The following is a 26,930-nucleotide window of genomic DNA, read 5'->3' on the forward strand; positions in this document are numbered from 1 at the left end:
TGCAAATCCTCCTTCCCAACTAGTAGTATTATCTGTATAGATCTTATTCTTCCATTGTGTCCTACTTCAGCTAAGCCCGTACTGATTCAAGAAAGTATAGGTCTTTTGACACAATTGTGATTTTAGGTCTACCTCGTCTCCTTCTAACACAGTAATTCACCATAATTTCAAACCTAAACTGGTGCATCGGGAAATCGATGCAAGACATGACCAAACATTTCAAGCCAGTATTTAACAATGTATAAATTCAAATGACGAAAGCAATAAAGCAAGCACTCAAAAATGAGCAGAGTAACAAAGTTTCGATTCCTATGACGAGCTTATCAAGACCCAAGAACAAATACACAAATGTATTTAAGTAAAACATAGAGAATTACCAGAAACGGTGGTATTAGTAGTAATAAATTTTGATGGGAATAGCCATTCTTATTCTGGTACGATAAAAGGGACCCAGTTGCCTGAGTTAGTCGCTTCAGGGGTCCCATGTGTTGGAGAAGAGAAAAAGAGGTTTTAAAGTTTGTCATCTTCAGAAATAGGCCGTATTAAGAACCAGTTTAGTCCCAATTTTGTAGGTAAATAAACTAGTCTTTTCCTGCATAGTGTAGGTAAAAGCTGGATATTTCACAACTTTTGGAGAGATTATTTTGCTCGTGAAGCTGATGAAGCCCTTCAAAATTATACACTTTAATGTCAAAGTCTCGTTGATATAAAATTTTTGGTATCAATTACAATTTGAAGAATGAGGCAATTGCTGCAGCTATGAATTAGCAAGTCAAGTTGCAATGACCTACATCAGCTTGTATCTCTTCTCCTGCACTCCTGTAACCCCCATTTGTATCTCTATGATTGTGTGAAGTGGCGTCTGGAAGTAAAGAAGGAAAATGGTAAGACAAAATGACAGTTCCATTTTTATACCAGATCAGCAAAGCAAATAGCATAGGTTTCTACTTTAAGTTCGCTAAAATGAAGCATAAATGAACAAACTTCCTCGATAGCCACTACATACTTTAACCTTGTCTTCCAGCCACTAGAATAAAATCAGTAGACCAGTCCAAGTTCAAGCCATTTTCCCTATTAAATCATGAGTTGATAAAACCTCAACTATCATTTAGCACCAACTGTTTCTACACCCAAGGATAACACCCCTAACACGTTTTTTTTTATGTTCAACATCTTTTAGAATCATGTCAGCAGAGGCGGACCCAAGATTTGAGCATCACGGGGGCACCACTTTTTAAAAAAAATTATGCATTGTAGGAACCCGGATTCGAACCTGGGTCATCAAGAGAGTGAAGGTACTTAAGCACTTCTACAAACCAGCTTCTCTGTCTAGATATTGGGATTTTAGGGGGTCGCATAAAATATTCTCTCTCTCTCTGATTTTAAGGGGCCGCATAAAATATTTAAGGGGTCCTCAGTGTATATAAAGAAATATATATATCTAGAGTCTTTTTTGCCGAAGCTAACGAATTCCGGTGACCCTCATCCCCCAACGTAGGTCCGCCCCTGGTAATAACCTGTGAATATTACCATTAACAACAAAACTTCTAGACCTCAAACTGGCAAAGAACAATCAAACTAATTACATAATCTTTGAATCAAACATTGGCATATAGGCTCTTTTTGAATAGTGCAGCACCTTACTCTTGGGGTGACTCGAACTCACAACCTCTTGGTGCATACCCTTACTAAAACCTGGGTGCATATTTTCATACGAGATGCCTTAATGAACTTCTTGCAGCATCTCAAATATATCATGTATGTAAACAATAAACTTCAAATGTACCAATAAGCAAGAATGGATATGCATTTCTGCTCATGATATAACGCTCCTCATCAAATTCTTCACATGCAAGTGCTGCCTTAAAAATAAATAAGTTACCAGTATTTCAAGTAATTACCTCAATGTGTGGGACTTCTTTCAAAGGCCTATCGGCAAAATAAGCATACAAAGCCCTCAATACTGCCTACAAGAGAAATCAGAAAGAAAATATTCAAAGTCAAGCACATTTCTATTGGCATGGCAGCAAGTTAATCTTCATGTATCACAGTATCAGCACATTTACCAACCTGGTGAGATACCACCACCACTGGTGCTCTCTGTCTTTCAAGCTCAATAATCACCGGCTCCAACCTGCGTGTTGAATGTTCATTAGAATGACATCAGAATTTTGCAGATACCTAGACTTAATTATTGAAGGAACAAATCTTACATTATAAACGCTTAAATAACAAACCTTTGTATGACGTCAAGATAAGATTCACCTCTAGGGTATCTATACCTCAGCTTGTCCTTTTTGCGTGACCTGTATGCATAAACAAGTAACAAGCAATATTTGACAACTAACAAGTAATTGTGGTTTAAGATGAAAAAGACAATATTGTTCATTAATGCATCAGTACAAGAGAATGGTGCAGACCAGCTTCATTCTTCTGACAAGTCAACGATACACTATTTATAAAAGCATACGAAGAGGAAGAGTAAATCACAGGCAGTTAGAAGATAATGAAGCAGATGAGTCTGTTGATTCCATGGAGATATTCTTACTCCAGACATGAGTCTTTAAGATCAGTTATTTCACAAATTACTCACAAACTAGGAAGGTGAGGTTCGTGTTAATTGCTTAATATTTGAATTTCTAGTCCTGCCATCATGGAAGACCTTAGCTTACTACATATCGAAGCAGTTTAATCCAGTTGCATTGCCTATACAGATAGATTCTGGAAAAATAAAAAACAAAGCCATGGGACCAATCAATATCATATTAAACTCGTTAGGTAGACACCAAACTAACTCTATGGTCAATTCCTTGTCATAGCAATATCACCTTTTGATAACTGGTGAGGCTTATTTCCCCTTCAGCATGTGTAAATAGTTTGCTGAATGTTTCTATAAACATTATATAAAATTCTACATGGATAAAATCCTACTGTGTCGCAGACAAATGGATAAGTGTGCATCACGAAAGGTAAAAGAAGAGTTATAGCATACTCATATTCTTCAGGCATATTTTTCTTTATTTCTTCATATGTCATTCCGTCACATACGCCAGCATTTATTTCATCAAGGGCTCGCCATTGTATCTGTAAAAGGAGTAAGGAAAGAGGAAGAACCATACTTCACCAAAGTCAAGATTAACAAAAGAAAACAAACAGTTCAACAAGCTAACCTTGGGAAACCCAGCAATTGGACTAGCTGTCAGAATTGTTCTTTGCAATGTGCTGGTCCATATCTAAGCCAAAGAAAATATAGGGTATTTTATACAACATTCTCTAGCATATATCTAACAATTTGTGCAGAATAAGCACTACCAGCTATCTTTAACTACTAATGCTTTATGCAGGGTCAGCACCACCTACTAAAGTCTTAACAAACAATTAAGGAACTAAAAAATGCATTTTTCAAGGTTTATGGAGAAATGAAAAAAAAATTGAAACTTTTGAGCTTTTATGCTGATTTTTCTTCATGTGCATTATGTTCTTCAGAAAAAGCAAGCTTTTAACCTTGAAACCAAGAAAATTAAGATACTATAACATGGCACAATCCCAAAGATCAGTCACAAGACTGCAACCATACAAAAAATCAAAAGAAGATAGCACCTGAATCTATTTTATTATTTCTTTGATTTCTTTTTTGAGGAGAAAGCGGGTCCTCTTTTGCGCAAACAGGAGTATCAAGCTGCTACGAGATCACATTTTCCACAGAGGGATTCCTTATATCTTAAGATCGGTATAAAAGTTTGGCAGCTGCCCCGCTAATTAAGAGTAACGTAGTTAAGGCTAATACTAATTATTTAAATTTTGGAAACAACATAAAATGGTACTCCCCATACGTTCCAAAATAGTTGGCAGCTAATGTTTTCAACTTTTCATACACGCCTTTGTAATTTTCAGCTACCCTTAATTCTGCTTCAAGTTTGTGTAAGCAATGATAGAAGTATAAATACTGCTTTGGATTCTTTTAGTTCAAAACTACATCTGACATTTGCAACTGTTAGAATAGCTATGTGAATATATATGTAATTAGTCCTAGTCCCATAGGTAATAGGAGTATGTTATATATTATGTGTACTTATAAATAGGGTTCATTGTATTACAATTAATATCAATAATAGATTTTTCTCCCGTGCATTCTCACATGGTATCAGATATTAGTGAGAAACTTATCGTTGTGAATCATTCCAGCGACTTCCAGGAAGAAAGACCTCGTCGCCGTGCAATTTTCCGGCGACTTAGAAGGTTGTCCGTAAGCAAATCACTTTTCGTTGGTGTTATACAAAAACCAACACCACCACAAGACTCCTCAGGCTCAGGCGACCAAACCCCAGTCAACCCCACCGGAAAACACACATCCACGCGCCCTCACGCGCCGGAAAAGGAAGAAAATTTCCGGCGAGATTTGACCCACGCGCGGCGCGCGAGCCCTTTCCGGCCAGATTTTGAAAAAGTTCCTATTGAACAATCGGATCGACTAGTAATTTCGAGCCTACCCATACATTTTTCTTTTTATTCTGATCGCTTTGAGATTTTTCAGTAACTACACCGACTTTCCAGCGGCTACAGTGATTTTTCCGACGAAACTTCTTTTGGACAGATTACTCAAGACGTTATTCCGAGTTTTTTCATTCAAGTTTCATTAAATTCCGACAATATTTTCCGGCGAGTGAACAGTGTTTTCTCAAATAAAAAAAAGGAAAAGGTGTTCTGATTTGGCATTCCAAAGTTAACGATACAACTTTTAATCAAGAATTTGAGAAATTGATTGTAGAAAAATGGGATCCAATACTATGAATAGTTGGATGGTTTCTCTACCGGATTATATTGAGTTCCTTCAGTACAAAGCATGTAAACAGACATCTTCAGAGATAGCTTCCGTTGTTCAAACAGGTACTAGTGTGACTTATGTCTCCCAATCTTCAACCTCCGAGTCTTGGGTCATTGATTCGAGTGCATCTGATCACATTTCTAATAATAAATCTCTTTTTACTACTATTTTATATTTTCAATCTCTTCCAACAGTCACAATGGCCAACGGATCTCAAACCATGGCAACTGGAATAGGTCAAGCAAGTTCACTTCCTTCTTTACCTTTAGATTCAGTTCTTTATGTTTCTTGTAGTCCTTTTAATCTCGTAGTCGTTAGTCGCTTAGCTAAATCACTTAAATGCTCTGTTTTATTTCTTGATGACCTTGTTTTTATACATGAACGTAGTACAGGACGGATCATTGGTACCGGGCATAAATCAAACTTTATTACCTTATCCTTGCAAAATCATATGGACTCACATGTTGTCTTCCTTCAAAAACTTGTCATGTTACTGATTCACCAATTTATTACATAAACGGTTGGGACACCCCAATTTGTCAAAACTTCATAAAATGGTACCTGGTTTATCTCACTTGTCCACTCTAGAATGTGAGTCATGTCAGCTCGGTAAGCATACTTGCTCCCATTTCCCTCGACGTCTTGATAATCAAGCAGAGTCACCTTTTACTTTAGTCCATTCAGATGTTTGGGGTCCTAGTAGGGTCAGTTATACCTTGGGATTCCGCTACTTTGTCAGTTTCATTGATGATTATTCCAGGTGCACTTGGATATTTTTTATGAAAAATCAGTCTGAGTTGTTTTCTATTTTCCAGATCTTCCACGCTGAAATTCAAAATCAATTTGGGGTTTCTGTCCGCAGATTTCGTAGTGATAATGCCCTAAAGTATTTGTCTTCTCCATTTCAGCAGTTTATGAACTCTCATGGGATTATTCATCAAACATCTTGTCCGTACACTATAACAACAACAACCCAGTGAAATCCCACAAGTGGAGTCTGGGGAGGGTAGAGTGTACGCAGACCTTACCCCTACCCCACATCTCAACAAAATGGGGTAGCTGAAAGAAAGAATAGGCATCTTATCGAAACTGCTCGTACCCTACTCATACAATCTCATATTCTGTTGCGTTTTTGGGGGATGCAGTTCTTACATCTTGTTATCTTATTAATCGTATGCTATCTGCAGCTATCCAGAATCAAGTTCCATTCTCTGTCTTGTTTCCCCACTTACCTTTGTTCTCTCTTCCACCCCGCTACGTCTGGATATTGTGTTTTCGTAGGAGGTAACTTGGTGTCTTGGAAGAGCAAGAAACAGAATGTCGTTGCTCAATCTAGTGCAGAAGCAGAATATCGAGCAATGGCTATGGCAACATGTGAGCTAGTTTAGATCAAACGGTTGCTCAAGGAGAAAACGTTGAGAAAAAGAAGAAAACAAAACATGCATACTCGCCTTGGGGGAAAAGGTCAAAGGTTCCTGTTCCTGGCACAGTTTACTATCCATAGCAGGAAGTTTAAACTTTTTTTTTTTTAACTATTGAGATGCTTGGAACTGAGGCGTAGTCGTCGTGGTTTTTTTTATTATTGAGATCTAGTTACTCAGACAGACCCTGGAATCTAAAGTTTCATGTTGAGCAGGACTAAAACAGAATACTTGGAGTGCAAGTTCAGTGACATTACTCAGGAGCCAGACATAAAAGTAAGGTTGGATTCACAAGTCATCCCTAATAGAGGTAGTTTCAAGTACCTTGGGTCAGTAATCCAAGGCAATGAGGAGATCGACGATGATGTCACACATCGTATTGGAGCGGGGTGGATGAAATGTAGACTAGCATCCGGTGTCTAGTGGGTTAAGAACGTGCCACCAAAACTTAAAGGTAATTACAAAGTGGTGGCTAGACCGACTATGTTATATGGGACTAGGGTTGTGCATGGATCGGATCAGATCGGATTTAGCACATTTCGGATTCAGATTTCGGATTCTACAAAATGCAATCTGAATCCGATCCGATTTCGGATTTCGGATCGGATTATTATGCCTCAAAGTTGCAAACTCGTATGTATATTTTCTTTGTAAAAGAGGCAATACAGTAAGAAAAATTTATGTTTCTGCAATTATGAGAGTACTATGGTGCCAATATAGCTAAATACAGCAATTGTAAAGGTAATAACTTGAAGGAAGATGTAAAGGAAGTACTGACTATCCGAAATTAAAGTTTAATATTTATACACGCCCTAATAATTTTGGATTTCGGATCGGGTTACAATTATACCAATTCGAATCCGATCTGAATATCCGAAATTTTAATAAACACAATGCGAAATCCGATCCAAATATCCGAAATCCGAAAGTGAGCGGATCAGTTCGGATTTCGGATATCCGATCCAAATGAACAGCCCTATATGGGACGGAGTGTTAGCTAGTCAAGAACTTTCCTGTCCAAAAGATGAAAGTAGTGGAGATGAGGATGTCGCGATGGATGTGTGGGCATACCAGGACAGACATGGTCAGAAATAAAGATATTCATGGACAAAATGCGGGAAGCGAGGTTGAGATGGTTCGGGCAGGTGAAGAGGAGATGTCTGCATGCCCCATTGAGTAGGTATGAAAAATTGACGATGGTGGGTTTGAGGCGAGGTATAGGTAGGCCGAAGAAATATTAGGAAGAGGTAATTAGGCAGGACATGGCGCATTTCAACTTACGAGGACATGACCCTTGATATGAGCATATAGAGGGTGGGGATTAGGGTAGAAGGCTAGTAGGCAGTTGAGCATTTTCCTTTCCAATAGTAGTAGTAGCATTATTCTAGTATTCCCATATTCTTAGAATTCTATTACTACCTGATGTTGCTTGTATTTTGGTTTTTCTACTATCTTGTGGTTGTTACTACTTCCCTGACTTTTACAGTACTGTATTTTTGGATGCTTGCTTTGAGCGGAGGGTTTATCGGAAACAACCTCTTTACTTGCACAAGGCAGGGGTAAGGCTGCATACTCGTTACTCTGCATACTCATTACTCTCCCCAGACCCCACTTGTGGGATTATACTGGATTTTTTGTTATTGTTGTAGCAGTTACTCAGAAAAAGTTTTCATCGGCAATTAGAGGAAGCTTTCTTCTTTAGCCAGAGAACAAAATAATACAGAACAGGTTTCAAAATGAAGAACTAGTTTTTCTGAATATGTTAACAGTAACACAGCAAAAGGTCAAAAAAAGCAGAAAGCTAGGCTCTCAAGGTTGTACCCATCTGATTCAGTGGCTTCTAATGCCTTTCCAATCCTAATGCTTTCTCCTAAGTGTATGAGTCACTCCTATTGCTTTCTCAATTGCTTTAAGCCCTATCTTTTTCCCAGCCCTCCCTCAACTTACCTGTGATACCCCATACAGAAGCTGTAGGTCAATCCCTATTTTTCAATTAATAAAAGCACAACTCAAAGTCAAAAACGAAAAGGAAAAAAAAAAGTAGACAATTGAATCATCAATAATGGAACTCACAGAAGCGGCCTTCTCATTTTTCAGTCGTTTTTCAACAAAATTGGCAAGCTTCTTCGCATAGAGCTCCCCAGCTTCACTGTCAGAGAAAATTTTCAATGTGTTATTCCTCAAAAACATAAAGCTTCTTCAAGGTGTTCAGAGGATAAAAACCTTATGGCAGTGTCACCCCCAATTCTGCCTCTAACATTGTATAGACTCTCTCCATGCCTTGTTAGAAAAATTGGACGGGGTGTCAAATGTGTATTGACCTGCATATCATGTCAATCTGTTGGGCACTTCCAACAAAATTTAAGAGCAAATGAGAGAAGCAAATTAAACAAAAAGGTGTCTAGATCAAGCCAATTGCCATCTTGCAATGACTGCTAGTGTGTGGCCAAATCTCTATCTTTCCTTCCTTATTTTTCTGGGATAAGTAGAGAGCCCATGACATATATGAAGTTCACTCTTCGGGAAAATGTGAAGCCCCACCCTTCCCCACAGGATGTTCCAGATCTTAGTTATACATTCAAATGATGAAAAGAACACCACTAAAGAGGACACGTTCTGTACAGCATGGAAATTTTCCATTTACCAGTCTGTACCAGTAGTGACATCAGAAAATAGCAAGAATACTGGCACTGCTGCCAAACTCTGAATTGTTAATCTCTCCTTTTCTTGAAACCACAAGAACAGATGCTGAGTCTTGAAGACTAAACTAAGGCAGTAACCATCTGTGGATGCGTCTTATCGCAGTCTTTGCTTCTTTTTCTTTTTTCCTTTTGTCTGTATTCCATGGAGAGGAAGGATACCAAAGAGGTTACAGGCGTTAAGAGAAATAAAAGCAATTCCTTCATGGCTAACAATTTTATTCAACCGGATTCAGGAGATGCCTCAAAGACACAGTAGTCTGTTGGAAGAAAAAAGAGACCACTTAGTAGGAGAGCAGTAACTTACCAAGAAGAAGACAATCCTCCCAGGAAGATAGCCACTAATATTATTCACCTGCACAAATCAAACACTCTTTAAGGAGTGTGAGGCTGTATATATAATTTCTAGAGACTGATTTGGTAGGATTCTATTTCCTCCTTTAGAATGTAAATTGAGTTGCACAGAAACTTAGTCTATAGTTGCAGGAAGTCTAGCTGCAACAACAACATACCCAGTATTATTCCACACCGTGGGGGAAGTCTAGCTGCAATCGACTTAAAAGAAAGTAGAATTTTATTTAAGGGCATGCATGTCTCTGGCAAAAAAGTAAAGCAGAGTAACTCAGATAAAACTAGAAGAATCTTGACAGAGGCACAAACTTCCATCAATTTTGGAAAGTAAGTCATTTACTTATATAAGCCTATCTCCATACTCTACTGGAAATGCTACTGACTATGAACTCAAAACAAGGCTAGCTAAAAAGATGGACAAAGTTGCAAACTGCTGCACAGGCATATTAAGAAAGAATGAGAAAGTCCTACAGCCAGTTCTGAATTGCTCCGACCTCTCTTTTCTCTTTAATTAACTGGATATTCCACTGTCAATAGCTTTTGAATTTCTTACTGAAGCCAATCTAAATATCGTCTGCTCCACAGATTACACCTTTTCTCCAACTCCTAAAATTCAACCCATATGAAATGAAATTGGCATTCAAAATTCTATGTCAGCCTGTGAAAGCAGCTAGAATAACTTTAGACAGTCCTTCTGCTCGTTATCAAAATATTTACCATCTCTGGACCATCAAAAGATATATAGCTACCACAGAAGTTAAATGTGATGAAGACCTGAAGAAGCCAGGGGACTTCATATTCCTTCACAAGATAGAGCATATAGAAAATATCAAGGTGATAACCCCTAGTGGAAGAGTTAAGAGGTACAAGGTATTAAAAATCAAATCGCCAATCACAAAGTTAGCCAGATATGGTGAAAGAAGTAAACCCCCATAGTTAAAAGAATCAAACCTAAGACCTAAAACCCTTCAGAGGCACAGTCTACCACTTGAGCCAGCCTCACATGTGACCTGCTGTCACTGGAATTACTCAAAATCATCATGAAGAAATCAAGACAAATTTGTTTGAATAAAGTCTGCCTTGGAATTAATTCCTTGGATGGAAAATGCAGTGTTTGCTACAAATGCTTGCATCACAGACTTTTTGAAGTGTCCTCCAATAAACGATGCATGAAATGTATAAGTGTGAACTTTGTAAACAAATGAACTACAGTCACTTACTTGTATTTGTCCTCCATTACCACTGACCATATCAATCATTTTGATATAAGAACCCTCCTCTACTGGCTCATAAACCTTTAAAAAATGATAACCATTACATAACATGATGTTAAGCATTCATAGCTGAATATAACAATAACAACCATGATAAAGAATCACCTTTTCATAATTATCAAGGCGATTTTTGAAGTCTCTGTATCCAGCTTCAAAATCTGGCCTGTACAACAATGCCAACAATGTAAGTTTTCCTAACTAATAAGAGAAACACCAAAAGACACAGCAAGTTATCATACTCTTCAGCATAGTCCGGGCTTTGTTGAACTTTCAGACGTATGTTTCTTTCAATTATTTTACGATCATTACAGATTGTTTCCAAGAAAATAATCTGCAAGTAAAGCATTACAGACATCAAGACAGAGTACTAAGAGCAGATAAACTCAAGCTTCTGCATGTGGATCCATCAAATCCACCAACAAGTATCACCATACGAATTACATTTAATAAAAGGAATCTATTAAAAGAAAGTACTTAGATGCATTAAAGCGCTGAGATACATAAGCAACCCAGCCAACAAGTCGGGGTGATTTCACGATGCTGCACTTTTTGAAGTAATAAGAAACTAAAAACACAGCCTTGATGATCCATATGTAATAGTCCTTTGTGAATTTTAATATTCTTTCGACAGACAAAGAATTGATAGTTTCAACCTAGAAATTCATAAACATGCAACTGCCCAAAGAGAAATAAGGGCATGTTGACTTCATCACTTTGAGGACTTACTATGTTATCTCCACCTCCCCCCTCCCAACCATGGAAACAAGATAAGGTATAGGATTAGCTGACAAATACTATTTGTTAGTAATCCAGCACTTGCACTTGCATAGGCATGAATTAAACACATCTTACAGTTCTTTCTTTTTTTTTAAGTTGATAACCAAGAAATCACCGAGGGACGTGGAGCACGGTTCGAAACTTGGTGGATAATGGGCCCGCCCCTCTACTCCTCTCCAGGCTTTTGTAGCCTGCACCAGGAATCGAACCCATGACTTGCGCCTGACTCACTCATCACATGTTGCATTCTTACCACTAGACCAAAGCCTGAGAAACACATCTTACAGTTCTATTAAAGGAAACTAAGCCTGAGAAACACATCTTACAGTTCTATTAAAGGAAACTAAGAGCAGTAATACTACATGTCCGTTAATAAGACTTCACCTTGCATTTTCCCTCAGCCATTTTCATAAGCATATTCCTTCTTTGCCTCGAGCTATTTGTGGCGTCGAAAATTCCTACCTGCATTCAGTAATGGATATTGTTATTGGAAACTCAGAAACAGGTATTGTTCATTAAAAATAACACAAGACTCACCTGACCACCCTCTTGCATCCAAGCGATCATATCTTCCATTGCAAGGGCTGCTACCTAGTAGCATGTGATGTATTAAAACTATGTGAAAAGAAGAAAGTTAATCCGACGAATAAATTAAGTGCAATGTAACTATATGAGAGATTAATGATACACTAGAACTCAAATTTTTCTGCACATTAGCCCTAGGGACGATGTAACAATGAACTCTTATCATGGCTACAACAAGAAGAAGATTAGAAATTTCCTCAAATATTAACAGACAGACTGTAAATATATGGGCCTATGGCCATCCATATCTAAACCACAAATTCTAGAAAGTAGCTTTTACAGCAAGATATGAAAGCAATCTGTCCCTATCTACAACTCCTTGAAAGTAGATATAACACAAGTCAAATGTTCCCCTAAAAATGAATGGTCCAATGACCAATTAATGGGTGCTGGATTGGCAATAGAGAATATTGATGCAAATTGAAAATTTCCCATGCATGGTATATGAAAAATCCCTATCCATATGTTCTATTCTCTGGGACGCCAGGAGATTAGGGATGTTGGGGCAGGGCAATCAAGAACCTGTCCATAATTGGATAGAGATTATAGATTACATGGGAAATGGGGCACTGTCAGGGAATTTTTTTCAATGCACTGTGCGGGGGTCTGAGATAGGAGTTCAAAAGTTTATACGTAATTGGTCATAACTTATCTGGGGTTTTGATTCAAGTTAGCTAGTGCACACCCTTACCTCTCCAAACCAGACCCTACTCTTTCTTCATTCCTCATTTCACAAAACAGATCATACCAGAGGACACCCCTCCACCCTCTTTCATTGATCTCTCCTGTCTTTCAAGACACATAAGAACACGTCTGACACTCCTTATGGTTCTTTTGGGACACAGAACAAATAACAGAGAGAACATAGGAGAACCTTAATTTCCCAACAGAACACAAAACACGAAAGGGGAGAAAGCCAACGTTATTGCTACTAGTTATGACTGAACCTCTCGGATTTCACTTTTTCTCTCTATCTTCCTCTTCTCCCATCCCTCTCTTTCCCAATCTCAAACCGATATTTAACCCCAGTTTTAAAACATGCTGAACAACGGACAAGGAAAGGGCAGATGGTGACCTCCTCTGACCACATTAGGGGGCGCCTACATCTTCATTTCAACAGCTCTATCTATCATGTTTGACATGCAATCTTCCTCGTCAACTTCCAATTAAAAATCCCAAATCCACCTGTTTGCATATTAGCAAAATACACAAGCACAGAGCTGAATGTACTGCCCTTTTAATGCTCAGCCTCTCATCTTCCTGGTCTCGCCTCTTTCCTCTAAATCTCCCATTGCTTCAAGTGGTGTCATACGACACTACTTCACCGAAAAACACAACTAAATGTATATGTGTACATAGTACACACATACACACACGATAGACTAACACTGTTTGAAAAATAATGTAAAGTAAACATCAGTTCGAGATAGAAGTAAAGCCTTATTGAAACCCACCACCTCAACCCCAAACATGGTACTAGCTGAGTTCTAACAATAGGTAGGTGTCAAAATCCTATGTATGCCATTGTCAACTTAATAAATGTGGAAAGGACAGAAAAGAGGCCAAAATGGGGTCGTTACAGGGATAGCATTTGGTATGCCTGCCCGATCACTGCCTCATTGCCACTCCTAATTAAGATGATTTCAGGCTTCTAGCAAACAGACAATAAACGACACCTATTCTTTTTCTTTATGCTGACAGACGTTACCTCATTACGAGCCTCCAAGCCTTCTGGATTGTCACCTCGGAAGAAATCAGCAGACTGCATCAACAAGATACACAAGAAAATGAAGTTTCACAGTTTCTATTTCAATTAATATGAACTTAAAGCTCCAAGAGGGAAAAGATCCAATAAGTCATCACCAAGACATATGTAGTTGCTTCATCACTATGTGTAGAAAGGGAGAAAGTAATAGCACCAAAAAGAAGAAAATGTCAAGGATGACAACAACTGGTAAAATTCATTCAAGAGTTGAGTTTTCAAGGATAACTACAAGTGAATCATCTAGCAGTCTGACGAACAACGAAATCAAGAACAGAAACAGTTTTGACAAACAACATATGACAAATTCCTCTAAAAGGAAGATTGTTAAATTGTTTCATTTCCAGAAATTGTCATGACAAAAAAAATGAATTGGGACATCTAGATGAAGACCGGTTTTATCCACAAGGTCCACTTGTACGAGCATGTTTCAATTGTTTTACTTTTAGAATTAGAGTTTTCTCACTTCTATAAGCATTTGTCAATTTTAAGATATTTTGTTATTATTCCGGAAATGAGGCATATAGGTAATTTTGTGTTCTCCATGAATCATGGAGGAAGTTGTTTAATGTTCTCTAACAGGCCCCTCATCCACCTTGAATCACCGTAGTTCACTTACCCTTATAATCTAACTCTTCATATAAATTGTAACAACTAGAGTGCTCATGGAAGCCTCTAAGCGCATATGCTCTCCAAATACTATCTGGCAGGAGCTACATAAAGACCAATAATTACATTTAGGATATTAACCAAATATTAGTAAGCATTTAGGATACAACAACAACAACAACAACAACTCAGTAATAATCCCACTAGTGGGGTCTGGTGGTAAGCATTTAGGATATTAACCAAATATTGGTAAGGCCCAGCAGGAGTTAAACAAACTTACTAACGATGCATTTTTCAAGTCCGGGCTTCTCTCATAATTTTTACATGGTAGTACAGGTCCATACAGTTGATAATTTCTGATTACAACACATTCATTTCATCTCCCAAGAATTTTCCTTCCTCGGAGGAAATTGTTCCTAGGAGTTTTGGATTAGATTCCAACACCTTCCTCCATGGTTCCTCTTAGTCTCTGCTGTTATGTCGTAATAATGCCAAGCAGTCCGAAAATCTTCTCTGGGACTCTTCCCTATGATACCATGAAAGCTCAATACTTTTTCTGTTCTTTACACCACATAACAAACCCTAGAATACTATTTTCCTGCCCACAACTAGGCATGACATACTTCAAATTTGTTCTATATCAGCACACTACTAACAAATGTAAGGAATATAAGCGGCCACTTTATCTAATCTCGGTGGCTTAAAAATATAAGCCAACAACAACAACCCAGTATAATCCCACTAGTGGGGTCTAGGGAGGGTAGTGTGTACACAGACCTTACTTCTACCCTGGGATAGAGAGGTTGTTTCCGATAGACCCTCGGCTCCCTCCCTCCAAGAACTCCCTACCTTGCTCTTGGGGTGACTCGAACTCACAACCTCTTGGTTGGAAGTGGAGGGTGCTTACCACTAGAGCAACCCAATCTTGTCAAGAAAAGTTATAAGCCCAGTAGTGAAATTAGAAAACAGTGCAACACAAGCAGCATGCCCAGCATCTGGACTGTAATGCATCCGTGAGGTTGAATTCTTTAATATCTTATTGGGGGAAATGATTTTTCAACTCTATAAATCAGAGTAAAGTAAATCAGCAGGCAGAACCTAATATAAGGAATAATTTAGAATTTCTGCATTTTGTGCATGGATGTCTGCACATGTTGTATATTTTCTACAAAAAGAATGTCCAAGTCCAAGGACTACTACGTTTTGTCTCTACTCTTCAGAACATAAAGCTTTTAGCTCAATTGATACAATAGCTAATTGTAGTACCAGTTCTTTTTTTTTCTTCTTTTTTTTTTGGGGGGGGGGGGGGAGGGGGGAGGGGGGTATTATATGAGACGGCAGTTCTTTTTGACTGGAGCAATTAAGAAAAACAGTTCAATTCAGGCAATTAAATTACCTGGTTACTTCCGTGCTTGAGTCGGCGGTACTGTCACAGAAAAAGAGTGGTTAGTTTCCTTACTTTTGCAAATTTAGAAAGACATTGAAGAACAACTGCTATAATTTACCTTCCCAACATTGAAGTGCTTGGTATCATGACCTAACCATCGAAGATACCTAGTTAGCTTAGCAGCAGTAAAAGTTTTTCCACGAGCTGGTAAGCCAACCTGCAGGCAGCATATGTAAATCCTAAGATCATTTGTTGCATAAGATACTACTCCAAGAATAAGGAAAGTCAATTCAAAGCTAATTAGTGCTTATCAGTTCTTCATCAGAAAATGAAAATACCAAAACGATTGCTAGATGCCTGTCTTCCTTTGGCCCAAGCATCTGATCTGCTACAGCTCCAGCCGCAACGGCTCCTGCAGCAGCTGGCATCATATTCTAAAAAATTAAAAAGAAAGATATATCAGATGTGTAAACCACTCCACAGCAGAGATTTTGTTACAGTATTCATCACAATGAACACATTAGATTTCTACACACCTTGGCATCTGAATCAGGCTTGAGATCAAGAGTAAAACTGGTTGTACTGGGTGATTTGACTAGTCTAGGAGATCCCACACCCCTATCTACAAGGAGTCCTCTGTAACTATCTTGTTTTTGCAAAGACGAGAACGTTCCCACGGACTTGGATTCAGCCATGGCAGACCCTGAGGGCATTCTACTTAGATCTGGGACAATCACTTCTATCTCCTGAATGATAAAAAGACGGCACAATGTGAATCAAGTGCAGCTCCTAACCTACGAGGTACAATTTTAAAGCAAATGGTAATACACTTAGAACGATAAGAGCATAAGGTTGGTAAAGTAAGTAGGGAGAACATCAATAACATAATACGCATGTCACCATCAAATGTGATACCTGTCATACATAACATGGGATATAATTTTAAATAGCATCTACGATTGGTCATATGATCAGCACATACAGATGCCTATTACACAAGAATTTTAGTTGGGGGATGAAAAAGATTAAGTGCCAGAGTTGAATAGCTTTGTCATTTTACTGAGTATGATAATGATCATTATCATGTACAAATGCTATGCTAATGTTGAATTCGCTTAAATTATGGGAATGCATTACAGTTAAGCACTCAATCAATAAAACAAAATAAAGGAAGAATTAGCAAAACTCTGAATCTCAGTGCATTTTGGGGTTTTATTCTGTTTGATAAGAATGAAACAAAAACAGAAACAAAAGGCACCAAGAGAACCTTTATTGTAGCAGGACGATCATTTGAAGTGTGACCATCCTTTGAGGAAGGCCTGGGAATGGTAGTGCCATCTGTCCCAGAAAATACCCCTGTACGTTTTAGTGACCTAGGAGTTTCTGTCAAGTTAGCTGCGTAAACCATTGCAGATGTTGTTGGAGCAGGGACAACATAATGTTCAAGATCAAGCTCTAGACTTGCTGAAGAGCCATTCTGCCGAGAAAAATTGTTTAAAATGTAATTAATAGCATTAAGGCATACATGACAAACATATACAACTACAAGAATTTATAGAAGACAAGCCCTAGTAAGCAATATTCATCCACAAACATCTGCAGAAGCTAAGAACATGATCAATTTGACCAATAGACAAGAGCAGAACAAAGAGGAGCACGGATTAAAAACACAAAGACCAAAAGCTTCCTCAAAATTACACCTATACTAACAAACACGCATAGGCTAAGCATCTATATTCAAATTTAAACCTCTTGAATATCAAAATCTGCAACCCCATAATGCTCCTAACAAAAAGGAAGTTTTCTGCCTTTAGTTGTACAACATTTATTGATCCAATAGCATGTACGTAGATCAGTTTATCGCATTTGCTCCAAATGAAAATGCACAAGGCACCTGGCTCCAAAAATGCTAGACAAACACTAATTGACACGGAGAAACCACCAACAAGATAGTAAGGACAGGCTTCTAGTATGAAGGTTTATAAAGCAGCACTTATGATTAGCAGTCAAACTGACAATGGCAACATCTTACCTCTGCGCCCATCGCTGGTGTTGAGTTTATGCTAACATCCGGTATTCCTCGAACAGTGGAAGGCTTGCGATTTTCCTGAAAGGCTCTCCAACTAGCCGCAAGGTCAAATGGTGAAACTCTATCTGCTTTAACAAACACTCTATATTCAATAATCTCTTCGTTGTCCAGCCTAAACGAAGCTGAATGGCCGTCCCCTTGTAATGTTCCAGCAATTAGGACACGGTTTTGACCTTCTTCCACTATATAAGGCTCATGGTTGTATTTTGGCTTCAACAGGAACTTAAAGTCCAACGTCTCTTCATAAAGAAAAGTCAATTGATCAATAACTCCTCAATCTCAATCTAGTTGAGGTCGGCTATATTAATCCTCCTATATCAATAGAATTTACGTTATATGCACTAAAAGTGTAACGACTCTTTAAACTATCAGGTTAACTTACCTATGGTAGCAGGTGCCTTATTTTCAATATTACAACTCTCACTTTTTATGGAGTTTTATCTATGGATATCTTTTGATTGACTTAATAGTGTAAAGAAAATTTACACCATCGGTGCAAAGTATTTAACAAGTTAAATGCACTGACACTGTGTAAAGATTCTTCTACACTATTAGGTCACCTTGCTTGTAGTAGGTAACTTGACTTACTCTCACTATTAGAATCTCATTTTTTTACGATTACCTATACATATGTATCTTTTGATTGATCCTGATAGTGTAAAAGTTTTTTTTATACTGTTGAGTAGGGGAAAGGGCAATTCTATGAAATCAAAGAGTTGAAGAAAATAACAACAGTAAGAAAAAGGAGCAAACCGTGATTAGGAGGAACGACGAAACTGAGTTCCCACATAGAGGTAGATTCGCGTTCCATAGGAAGCTGATGATGAAAAATGAAATTCGCATTAGAATTAGTAAATACTAGTAGTTCAGATTGGGGGAGTAAAAAATGAGAGTTGGTTAATTAAATTTACAGCTTTAGAAGAATCCCAGGAACCAATGAGGGGGACAGAGCCATAGACATGAGGAATGAGTTCGCCTTTGAGTTTGTAATTTTCCATTTTGAGAGAGACGTAGAGTTGTCCTCCTCCATGATCTTCGGTGCCGTGAGAAGTACAGTCTGGGTTCTTTGATGAACCAGTGCCCATTTTGCTCAAGCTACAAAAACTTGTAAAAAATAAATGTTGCTTATGTTATGTCAAACTGAAATATTATAATAATAATAAATAAAAAATAATGGTCAGTTTGTGGATAGGTTAAGAGAGACGGAGATTGCAAGATGTGGAAACTTGGGAAAGAAACAAAAAGAATGGTTGGTTGACTTTTTTCCTGTTTCGATAAGAATGGAGGGGGGCGGAAAAAAGGTAATGTTACTCGGATAAATTAGACTTGTAGGTTATGGGAAATGCAGGTTTAAATATATCAAGGGCTTCATCTAATTTAGTCATTTAACAATGAAACTAACGTATTTTTTGTTAATAGATTGGAGCTGCAGCCTGCAAGGTTAATAATTGCAACTCCAATCTGGATTAATTCAGCTTCAAATCTATGGAGGTTTTTTCCTCCTCTTGTTGTTTTCACAGTTATATATATGCCTCTCCGTAAGAATTACTCTGTGTAAAAGAGAATGACGGTATTCCGAGTCTAAGGGCCAAGCAAAATTTTAGGGGGCATTAAAAATTTCTTAATTGCTTAAATAAAATTTATATATATATATATATATATATATATATATATATATATATATATATATATATATATTAAAGGAATAAAGTTGTCATATATAATTGACATTGTGGTTAAGCCAAGTGGCATATTCTATATTCTATATATATATTAAAGAAATAAAGTTGTCATATATAATTGGCATTGTGGGTGGTTAAGCTAAGTGGCATACTGAGAAAAAGCCACTTGACATTTTAGGATAAAAATTAAAAACTTAATGACAATCTATATAAATAATTCGAATTGATAATCTAAATCTAATCAATGAAATTTCCAAATGGTAACTTTGTACCATAAAAAAGAAAGGAGCTTATATTGTGGAATCTGTTTGCAAGTATATTTATTAATTGGATTTTCATTCAATTAAAATTAAGTACTTAAAAATCAAATTAATAGCATTGCTTTAGTATAATCAAATTAATTGAATTTTACATGTATACAAATTGAAAGCCAAATCTCTTAGCATCGATTTATATTTTTGAAGAAAAAAATAAAAAAAATTGAGTAGTGTAAAGTTATCCCCAAACTACATTTTATATTTATACCGTTTTCAAATTACACAAAGATCATAATTACACAAATAAATTTGAGCTAAATTACACAATTGGAGGTGAGCATATAATCTAAGACAGGTGATTTTATGGATGATTTTGAGTTGAGTTTTATTTTCTGTATGTTTAGGAACTAGAAATCATGGAAGGACCTTTTCAGTTAGTAGCACTAACTGAATAGAGGGTATCAATAGTTTTATAGTAAATTAACATAACTATGTATATTTTGAAAAAATTTAAATTATAATTTAATTTTAAACGTGATAGTTAGTGATAATTTAAAGATAAAAATATTTGAATATAAATATAAATATAAATATAAAAATAAAAATATTACCCGAGGGTGTGGGATTGTTATTGTTGTAAATATAAAAAGAATTTGCTTATGGCACGTAATACAAAGTAATAGTTATTAACAAAATCAGTAGTTTTATGATAAAAATCATAAAAAAGAGGATAGTCGAGCTTAATATTAAGTTAAGTGGCGTACTAAAAAAATCACTTGGTACTTTTAGGGCAAAATCCAAAAATATTTAGAGACAAAATCTAATAAGAATTAAGGCAAATTAGATTTGATCAAATTTAATTTAAAGGTATAAATCAATTAAGATTGAATTTTTGTTGCAAATAGATTCCAAAACTTTCCAAAAATAAGAATTTCTACTTTAGTAATTATTTACTAACCACATAATTCATTTTCTTTCATTTCATAACTTTTTTTAGAAACATCATGTAAAAAAACCATAGTGGAACTATTGTTGTAAAAATTTGAGATAAAATTTTCTTCTAAAAAACTATGATATACACAGAGTTTGAAATATGAGTAGTAGAGTCAAAGTTACTATTGAATAACTTTTATATTTATTTGTATTTGTACTAGAATGTGTATGGTAAAAATGAATAGTAAATGTAAACATCTATATATATATAGAGAGAGAGAGAGAGGCGGGCCCAGGATTTGAACGCGGCAGTGGCATCACTAACCTTAAATATGCCAATAATTAACGATAAAATTATGTGTGCAGTTCTTTAAGAAATTAACAAGTATGACAACTTATCTGCAATCTATAAACAACCATCAATTTTTAAAGAAAATGTTAATAGAAGCGATATCGCCCAACACTGCTTCGTTAATTTTTCTTATTATATATATATATGTATAGGTAAGTAATATGCAAAAATAAACATTGTTATCAATTCTTTGATATAAATCCTTTTCACAAAACTGGTTTTCAAAAAGTAAAAGAAAACAAAAGAAGAAAGAACAAAATGCTAATTTTGTTGGAATTGCATCTCAAACACAAAATCGAATTAAGGGTAGCATGTGGGCCGGTTAGGACCGAAACCGGCCCAGGATCGCAATCCCACATGGGCGGTGGGCCTAAATGGTCCTAACCGGATAGGATCGGGACCGTGGGGTGGTGGGCCGGTCTCATAGGCGAGGCCCGCGAGACCGGTACCGTTTGGGACCGGGACTGACTGAGAAGTGATCCCGGTCCCGGACCGATTTCAACAAGAAGCCCGCGAAGTCCGGGACCGGAAAGCCCACTTAGGACCGGGACCGCGAAGCCCACTTAAGACCGGGACCGGCCCACATGCCACCCCTAGATCGAATGGTGAGAAAAGCTCGGAAGGTGGTGAAACTAGCAACTCAACCACTGCTGCCGTCCAACTTTTATTTTCCAGGGGGACAAGTAAATTATTTAAGGGGTCCTATCTGGATATACATTACAAACAAGATATGTATATATATGGTTTTTACCGAGACTAACGGGTTCCGATGACCCCGCACACTCCATCAGTAAGCTCTCTCTCTATCTATCTATCTATCTCTCTCTCTCTCTCTCTCTCTCTCTCTCTCTCTCTCTCTCTATATATATATATATATATATATATATATATATATATATATATATATATATATATATATATATATATATAAATAAAGTTTGCAATTTTAATTAAGCAAAGTGGCAAGATTAACAAGACAAGTGAAAATTTATTAAGAAACCACTTGGGAACCTTATTAAATAAACGGCAAATGGCCAAATATACCCATTATTTTCGAAAATGGTCTAAGAATATCTCTCGTTATACTATTGGGTTATCTATACCCAGACACTCATACTTTGGGTTCAAATATAACCCTCATTTAAACGGAGGGACACGTGTCATAGTCCTGTTAGCCAATTCTAAATATCTCTTAATTAATTAAAAAAATAATTTTATAAAGCAATTTGTTTTTTGTAAAAACTGGAAAAATGAAATGTTATTTTACTAAAAACTGAAAAAACGAAAAATATTTTTTTTCCAGATTTTACAAAAAAAACTGCTTTAAACAAAATTGAAAAATATTTTCTAAAACAATGTTTTTGTAAAAAGTGGAAAAGAAAACTGTTAAATAATTTTCTACAGAAACGTTTTTGTAAAAACTGGAAAAAACTATGTTCTTATATTATTTTCTACAATGTTCTTATATTATTTTCTTAAACCAAATCAACTAATTTCTTTTCCAAGATTTTGAATTGAAAAACAAGCAAACCAAATATTATCCAATCTTTTGAATAGGAAAGGAAAACTATAAGGACGAAAAAAACACCTCAAGTTTTTGGTGAAGTATAAGAAAATATAAACGAATGCTCCTTTTTAATCTATTATTGAATTAAACACTTAATAAAATATACAAAAATTTTATAGTAAGAAAAATAATATAAGAAGATAGGGTATAGATAGTGCGAGAGAACATAGTTTCACATAAATAAATAAATAAAATAAAATGATAAATAAATAATACTGCATATTATTATTAGTAAATTTAAATATTAATATGAGCAGTAGAATAAAAGAATGAAAGTAAATAAAAAAATCTATATCTATAGTTATATCTATATTAAAGGAATACATCTACTATATATATTGGCATTATGGTTAAGCCAAGTGACAAGGTATTAAAAAGCTACTTGGCAATATTAAGGAGAGGGGTATTGTCAAATAAGGAAAATCAGTTAAGAACTATATATGCAATCCCATTTAATAAATTAATTTTTTTATTATTTAATTTTGGTTTGAGTCTTATATGGTAATAATAAAATAATAATAATCTATATATCTTATATATATTTATTTTGTTAAATCAAATCATATTCAAAACTTATCCAAACTTTTGAATTGAAAATTAAAATAAATCAAATCTTATCCAAGCTTTTGGATTGGAAAATAAAACTCCAAGGATGGAAAAAATACCTTGAGATTTTGATAAAGTATAAAGTATGGGCATATGCACTTTTATTTATGTTATCTATTATTGGATTAAACACTAAATAAAATAAATATATAAAATTTATAATAGGGGAAACTAATACAGAAAGAGGGGAAGAGGGGAAATAGAGATAGTGTGAGAGAATTTATACTTTGAATTAATTTAAAAATAAAATAAAAACAATAAATAAACATACTCAAAAAGTATTATTGATAAGGAAATTTTTTGTATAGCGTGTGTGTATATATATATATATATATATATATATTAGTTAATAAATAGAATTCATAATTCCATATTGAATAATACAAAAATATAAAAATATTATTAGGATATTTATACATAAGATAAGGATATTATATATATATAACATAAAATAAAAATTATTTAAAATATTGGTAGATTTTTTGCAAAAATAATAAAAGGCTTATCTCTTTTTAGTTTTGATGAATTAAAAGTTATAATGTCACGACCCGAAATTCCCACCTTCGGACCGTGATGGCGCCTAACATTTTACTTGCTAGGCAAGCCAACGTTAGAATGATATTAACCAATTTTTAAATAATTTTTAAATTTATTAATAACAAATAAATGAACGCGGAAGTAAGGTCTGAAATATAGTGATTAATCCATAAAGACAATAGTGTCAAAATACCATCCCATAATTAGTGTCACAAGTGCACGAGCTTCTAGAATAAATACAAATAAAGGTCTGAATAAAATAAAGCTGTCTGGAAACAAACACACAGCTAAAGTAAAGTAGACGGGGACTTCAGAACTACGAACGCCGTGGAGTTATACCTCAAGTCTCCTCTGAGTAGCTAAAATCCGAGCAAGTCTAAGGCACGCCGCTGGGACCAACTCCGAAATATGCACAAGAAGTGCAGAATGTAGTATCAGTATAACCGACCCCATGTATTGGTAAGTGCTGAGCCTAACCTCGACGAAGTAGTGACGAGGCTAAGGCGGGTCACTTACATTACCTTTACGCAATATTAGTAACAACAACAATAATAGAAATAAATCATGTAACTCATTTATAATAATTGAAGCCAACTCAGTAGTCATAATCAGTTATCATTTTCATCAATTCTATTGCAGCGTGCAACCCGCTCTCACAATATATTCACATTCAATTCTGTTGCATCATGCAACCCACTCCTCCAATATATTCATTTTAATCAAGTCTGTTGCGCGCGTGAAACCCGATCCTCCAATATATTTATATGTATGTCGACTTTTAAATAAGTATGTTGCGGCGTGTAACCCGATCATCTAATATATTCATTATAATTAATTATGTTGTGGCGTGCAACCCGATCCTCCAATATATTCATTATAATCAATCATGTTGCGGCGTACAACCCGCTCCTCCAAAATATTCATTTACCAATTCTTATAGAAGAAATTTCCTCAATAAATGCAACAATTAATATAAAATTATAAGACAACAAGCATACAATAATTATGATTTAATTATGAAACAAACAAAGGCAAATAGCAAATTATTATGGAAATCAGAGAGAAAATATGCAGTTTAATATTTAATGTGCTAAATGTCAAATAACAATTAAGGCACCTAATTCAAATAGCATGTAACAATTAATGCAAGAATTCAAGAATTAATATTTGACAAAGAATAGGAGAGAAATAATTATTATAATAATTAATTCATGATTTAAAATAATTTATGATTTTTCAAGTAAGCAGACAAACAATTAATTTGACGGCGTATAGACACTTGTCATCTTGCCTATACGTCATTCACATGCAATTCACATAACAAATAATTTGAGGGTTCTATTCCCTCAAGTCAAGATTAACCACGACACTTACCCCAATTTCGCAGGCCACTCACTGCTCAAGTACTGCTTTCCCTTTAGAATTCACCTCAACCCCACGCGATATTAACCAATTTTTAAATAATTTTTAAATTTATTAATAACAAATAAATGAACGCGGAAGTAAGGTCTGAAATATAGTGATTAATCCATAAAGACAATAGTGTCAAAATACCATCCCATAATTAGTGTCACAAGTGCACGAGCTTCTAGAATAAATACAAATAAAGGTCTGAATAAAATAAAGCTGTCTGGAAACAAACACACAGCTAAAGTAAAGTAGACGGGGACTTCAGAACTACGAACGCCGTGGAGTTATACCTCAAGTCTCCTCTGAGTAGCTAAAATCCGAGCAAGTCTAAGGCACGCCGCTGGGACCAACTCCGAAATATGCACAAGAAGTGCAGAATGTAGTATCAGTATAACCGACCCCATGTATTGGTAAGTGCTGAGCCTAACCTCGACGAAGTAGTGACGAGGCTAAGGCGGGTCACTTACATTACCTTTACGCAATATTAGTAACAACAACAATAATAGAAATAAATCATGTAACTCATTTATAATAATTGAAGCCAACTCAGTAGTCATAATCAGTTATCATTTTCATCAATTCTATTGCAGCGTGCAACCCGCTCTCACAATATATTCACATTCAATTCTGTTGCATCGTGCAACCCACTCCTCCAATATATTCATTTTAATCAAGTCTGTTGCGCGCGTGAAACCCGATCCTCCAATATATTCATATGTATGTCGACTTTTAAATAAGTATGTTGCGGCGTGTAACCCGATCATCTAATATATTCATTATAATTAATTATGTTGTGGCGTGCAACCCGATCCTCCAATATATTCATTATAATCAATCATGTTGCGGCGTACAACCCGCTCCTCCAAAATATTCATTTACCAATTCTTATAGAAGAAATTTCCTCAATAAATGCAACAATTAATATAAAATTATAAGACAACAAGCATACAATAATTATGATTTAATTATGAAACAAACAAAGGCAAATAGCAAATTATTATGAAAATCAGAGAGAAAATATGCAGTTTAATATTTAATATGCTAAATGTCAAATAACAATTAAGACACATAATTCAAATAGCATGTAACAATTAATGCAAGAATTCAAGAATTAATATTTGACAAAGAATATGAGAGAAATAATTATTATAATAATTAATTCATGATTTAAAATAATTTATGATTTTTCAAGTAAGCAGACAAACAATTAATTTGACGGCGTATAGACACTTGTCATCTCGCCTATACGTCATTCACATGCAATTCACATAACAAATAATTTGAGGGTTCTATTCCCTCAAGTCAAGATTAACCACGACACTTACCCCAATTTCGCAGGCCACTCACTGCTCAAGTACTGCTTTCCCTTTAGAATTCACCTCAAACCCACGCGATATTAACCAATTTTTAAATAATTTTTAAATTTATTAATAACAAATAAATGAACGCGGAAGTAAGGTCTGAAATATAGTGATTAATCCATAAAGACAATAGTGTCAAAATACCATCCCATAATTAGTGTCACAAGTGCACGAGCTTCTAGAATAAATACAAATAAAGGTCTGAATAAAATAAAGCTGTCTGGAAACAAACACACAGCTAAAGTAAAGTAGACGGGGACTTCAGAACTACGAACGCCGTGGAGTTATACCTCAAGTCTCCTCTGAGTAGCTAAAATCCGAGCAAGTCTAAGGCACGCCGCTGGGACCAACTCCGAAATATGCACAAGAAGTGCAGAATGTAGTATCAGTATAACCGACCCCATGTATTGGTAAGTGCTGAGCCTAACCTCGACGAAGTAGTGACG

At 35.9% G+C, this 26,930-nt stretch overlaps 1 protein-coding gene across 1 annotated transcript; it reads right to left on the reverse strand.

Annotated features, from left to right (window-relative positions):
• Positions 1-619: 619 nt before the first annotated feature.
• LOC107767398 (6-phosphofructo-2-kinase/fructose-2,6-bisphosphatase) lies at positions 620-19,107 on the reverse strand. Its single transcript, XM_016586398.2, has 23 exons — positions 18,691-19,107; positions 18,533-18,596; positions 17,723-18,018; positions 16,958-17,167; positions 16,227-16,436; positions 16,029-16,124; positions 15,809-15,907; positions 15,700-15,729; positions 13,641-13,694; positions 11,885-11,938; positions 11,732-11,809; positions 10,810-10,901; positions 10,676-10,733; positions 10,517-10,591; positions 9,253-9,300; positions 8,470-8,567; positions 8,320-8,395; positions 3,171-3,233; positions 2,993-3,084; positions 2,238-2,306; positions 2,071-2,134; positions 1,902-1,967; positions 620-862 (listed from the first exon to the last, which is right to left on the reverse strand). The coding sequence occupies exons 1-23, from the start codon at positions 18,862-18,864 to the stop codon at positions 788-790; spliced, it is 2,241 nt and encodes a 746-aa protein (XP_016441884.1). The 5' UTR covers positions 18,865-19,107; the 3' UTR covers positions 620-787.
• Between the last annotated feature and the right edge of the window lie 7,823 nt (positions 19,108-26,930).

The sequence above is a fragment of the Nicotiana tabacum genome, chromosome 22 (assembly GCF_000715075.1).
Source record: "Nicotiana tabacum cultivar K326 chromosome 22, ASM71507v2, whole genome shotgun sequence".
Classification (NCBI taxonomy): Eukaryota; Viridiplantae; Streptophyta; class Magnoliopsida; order Solanales; family Solanaceae; genus Nicotiana; species Nicotiana tabacum.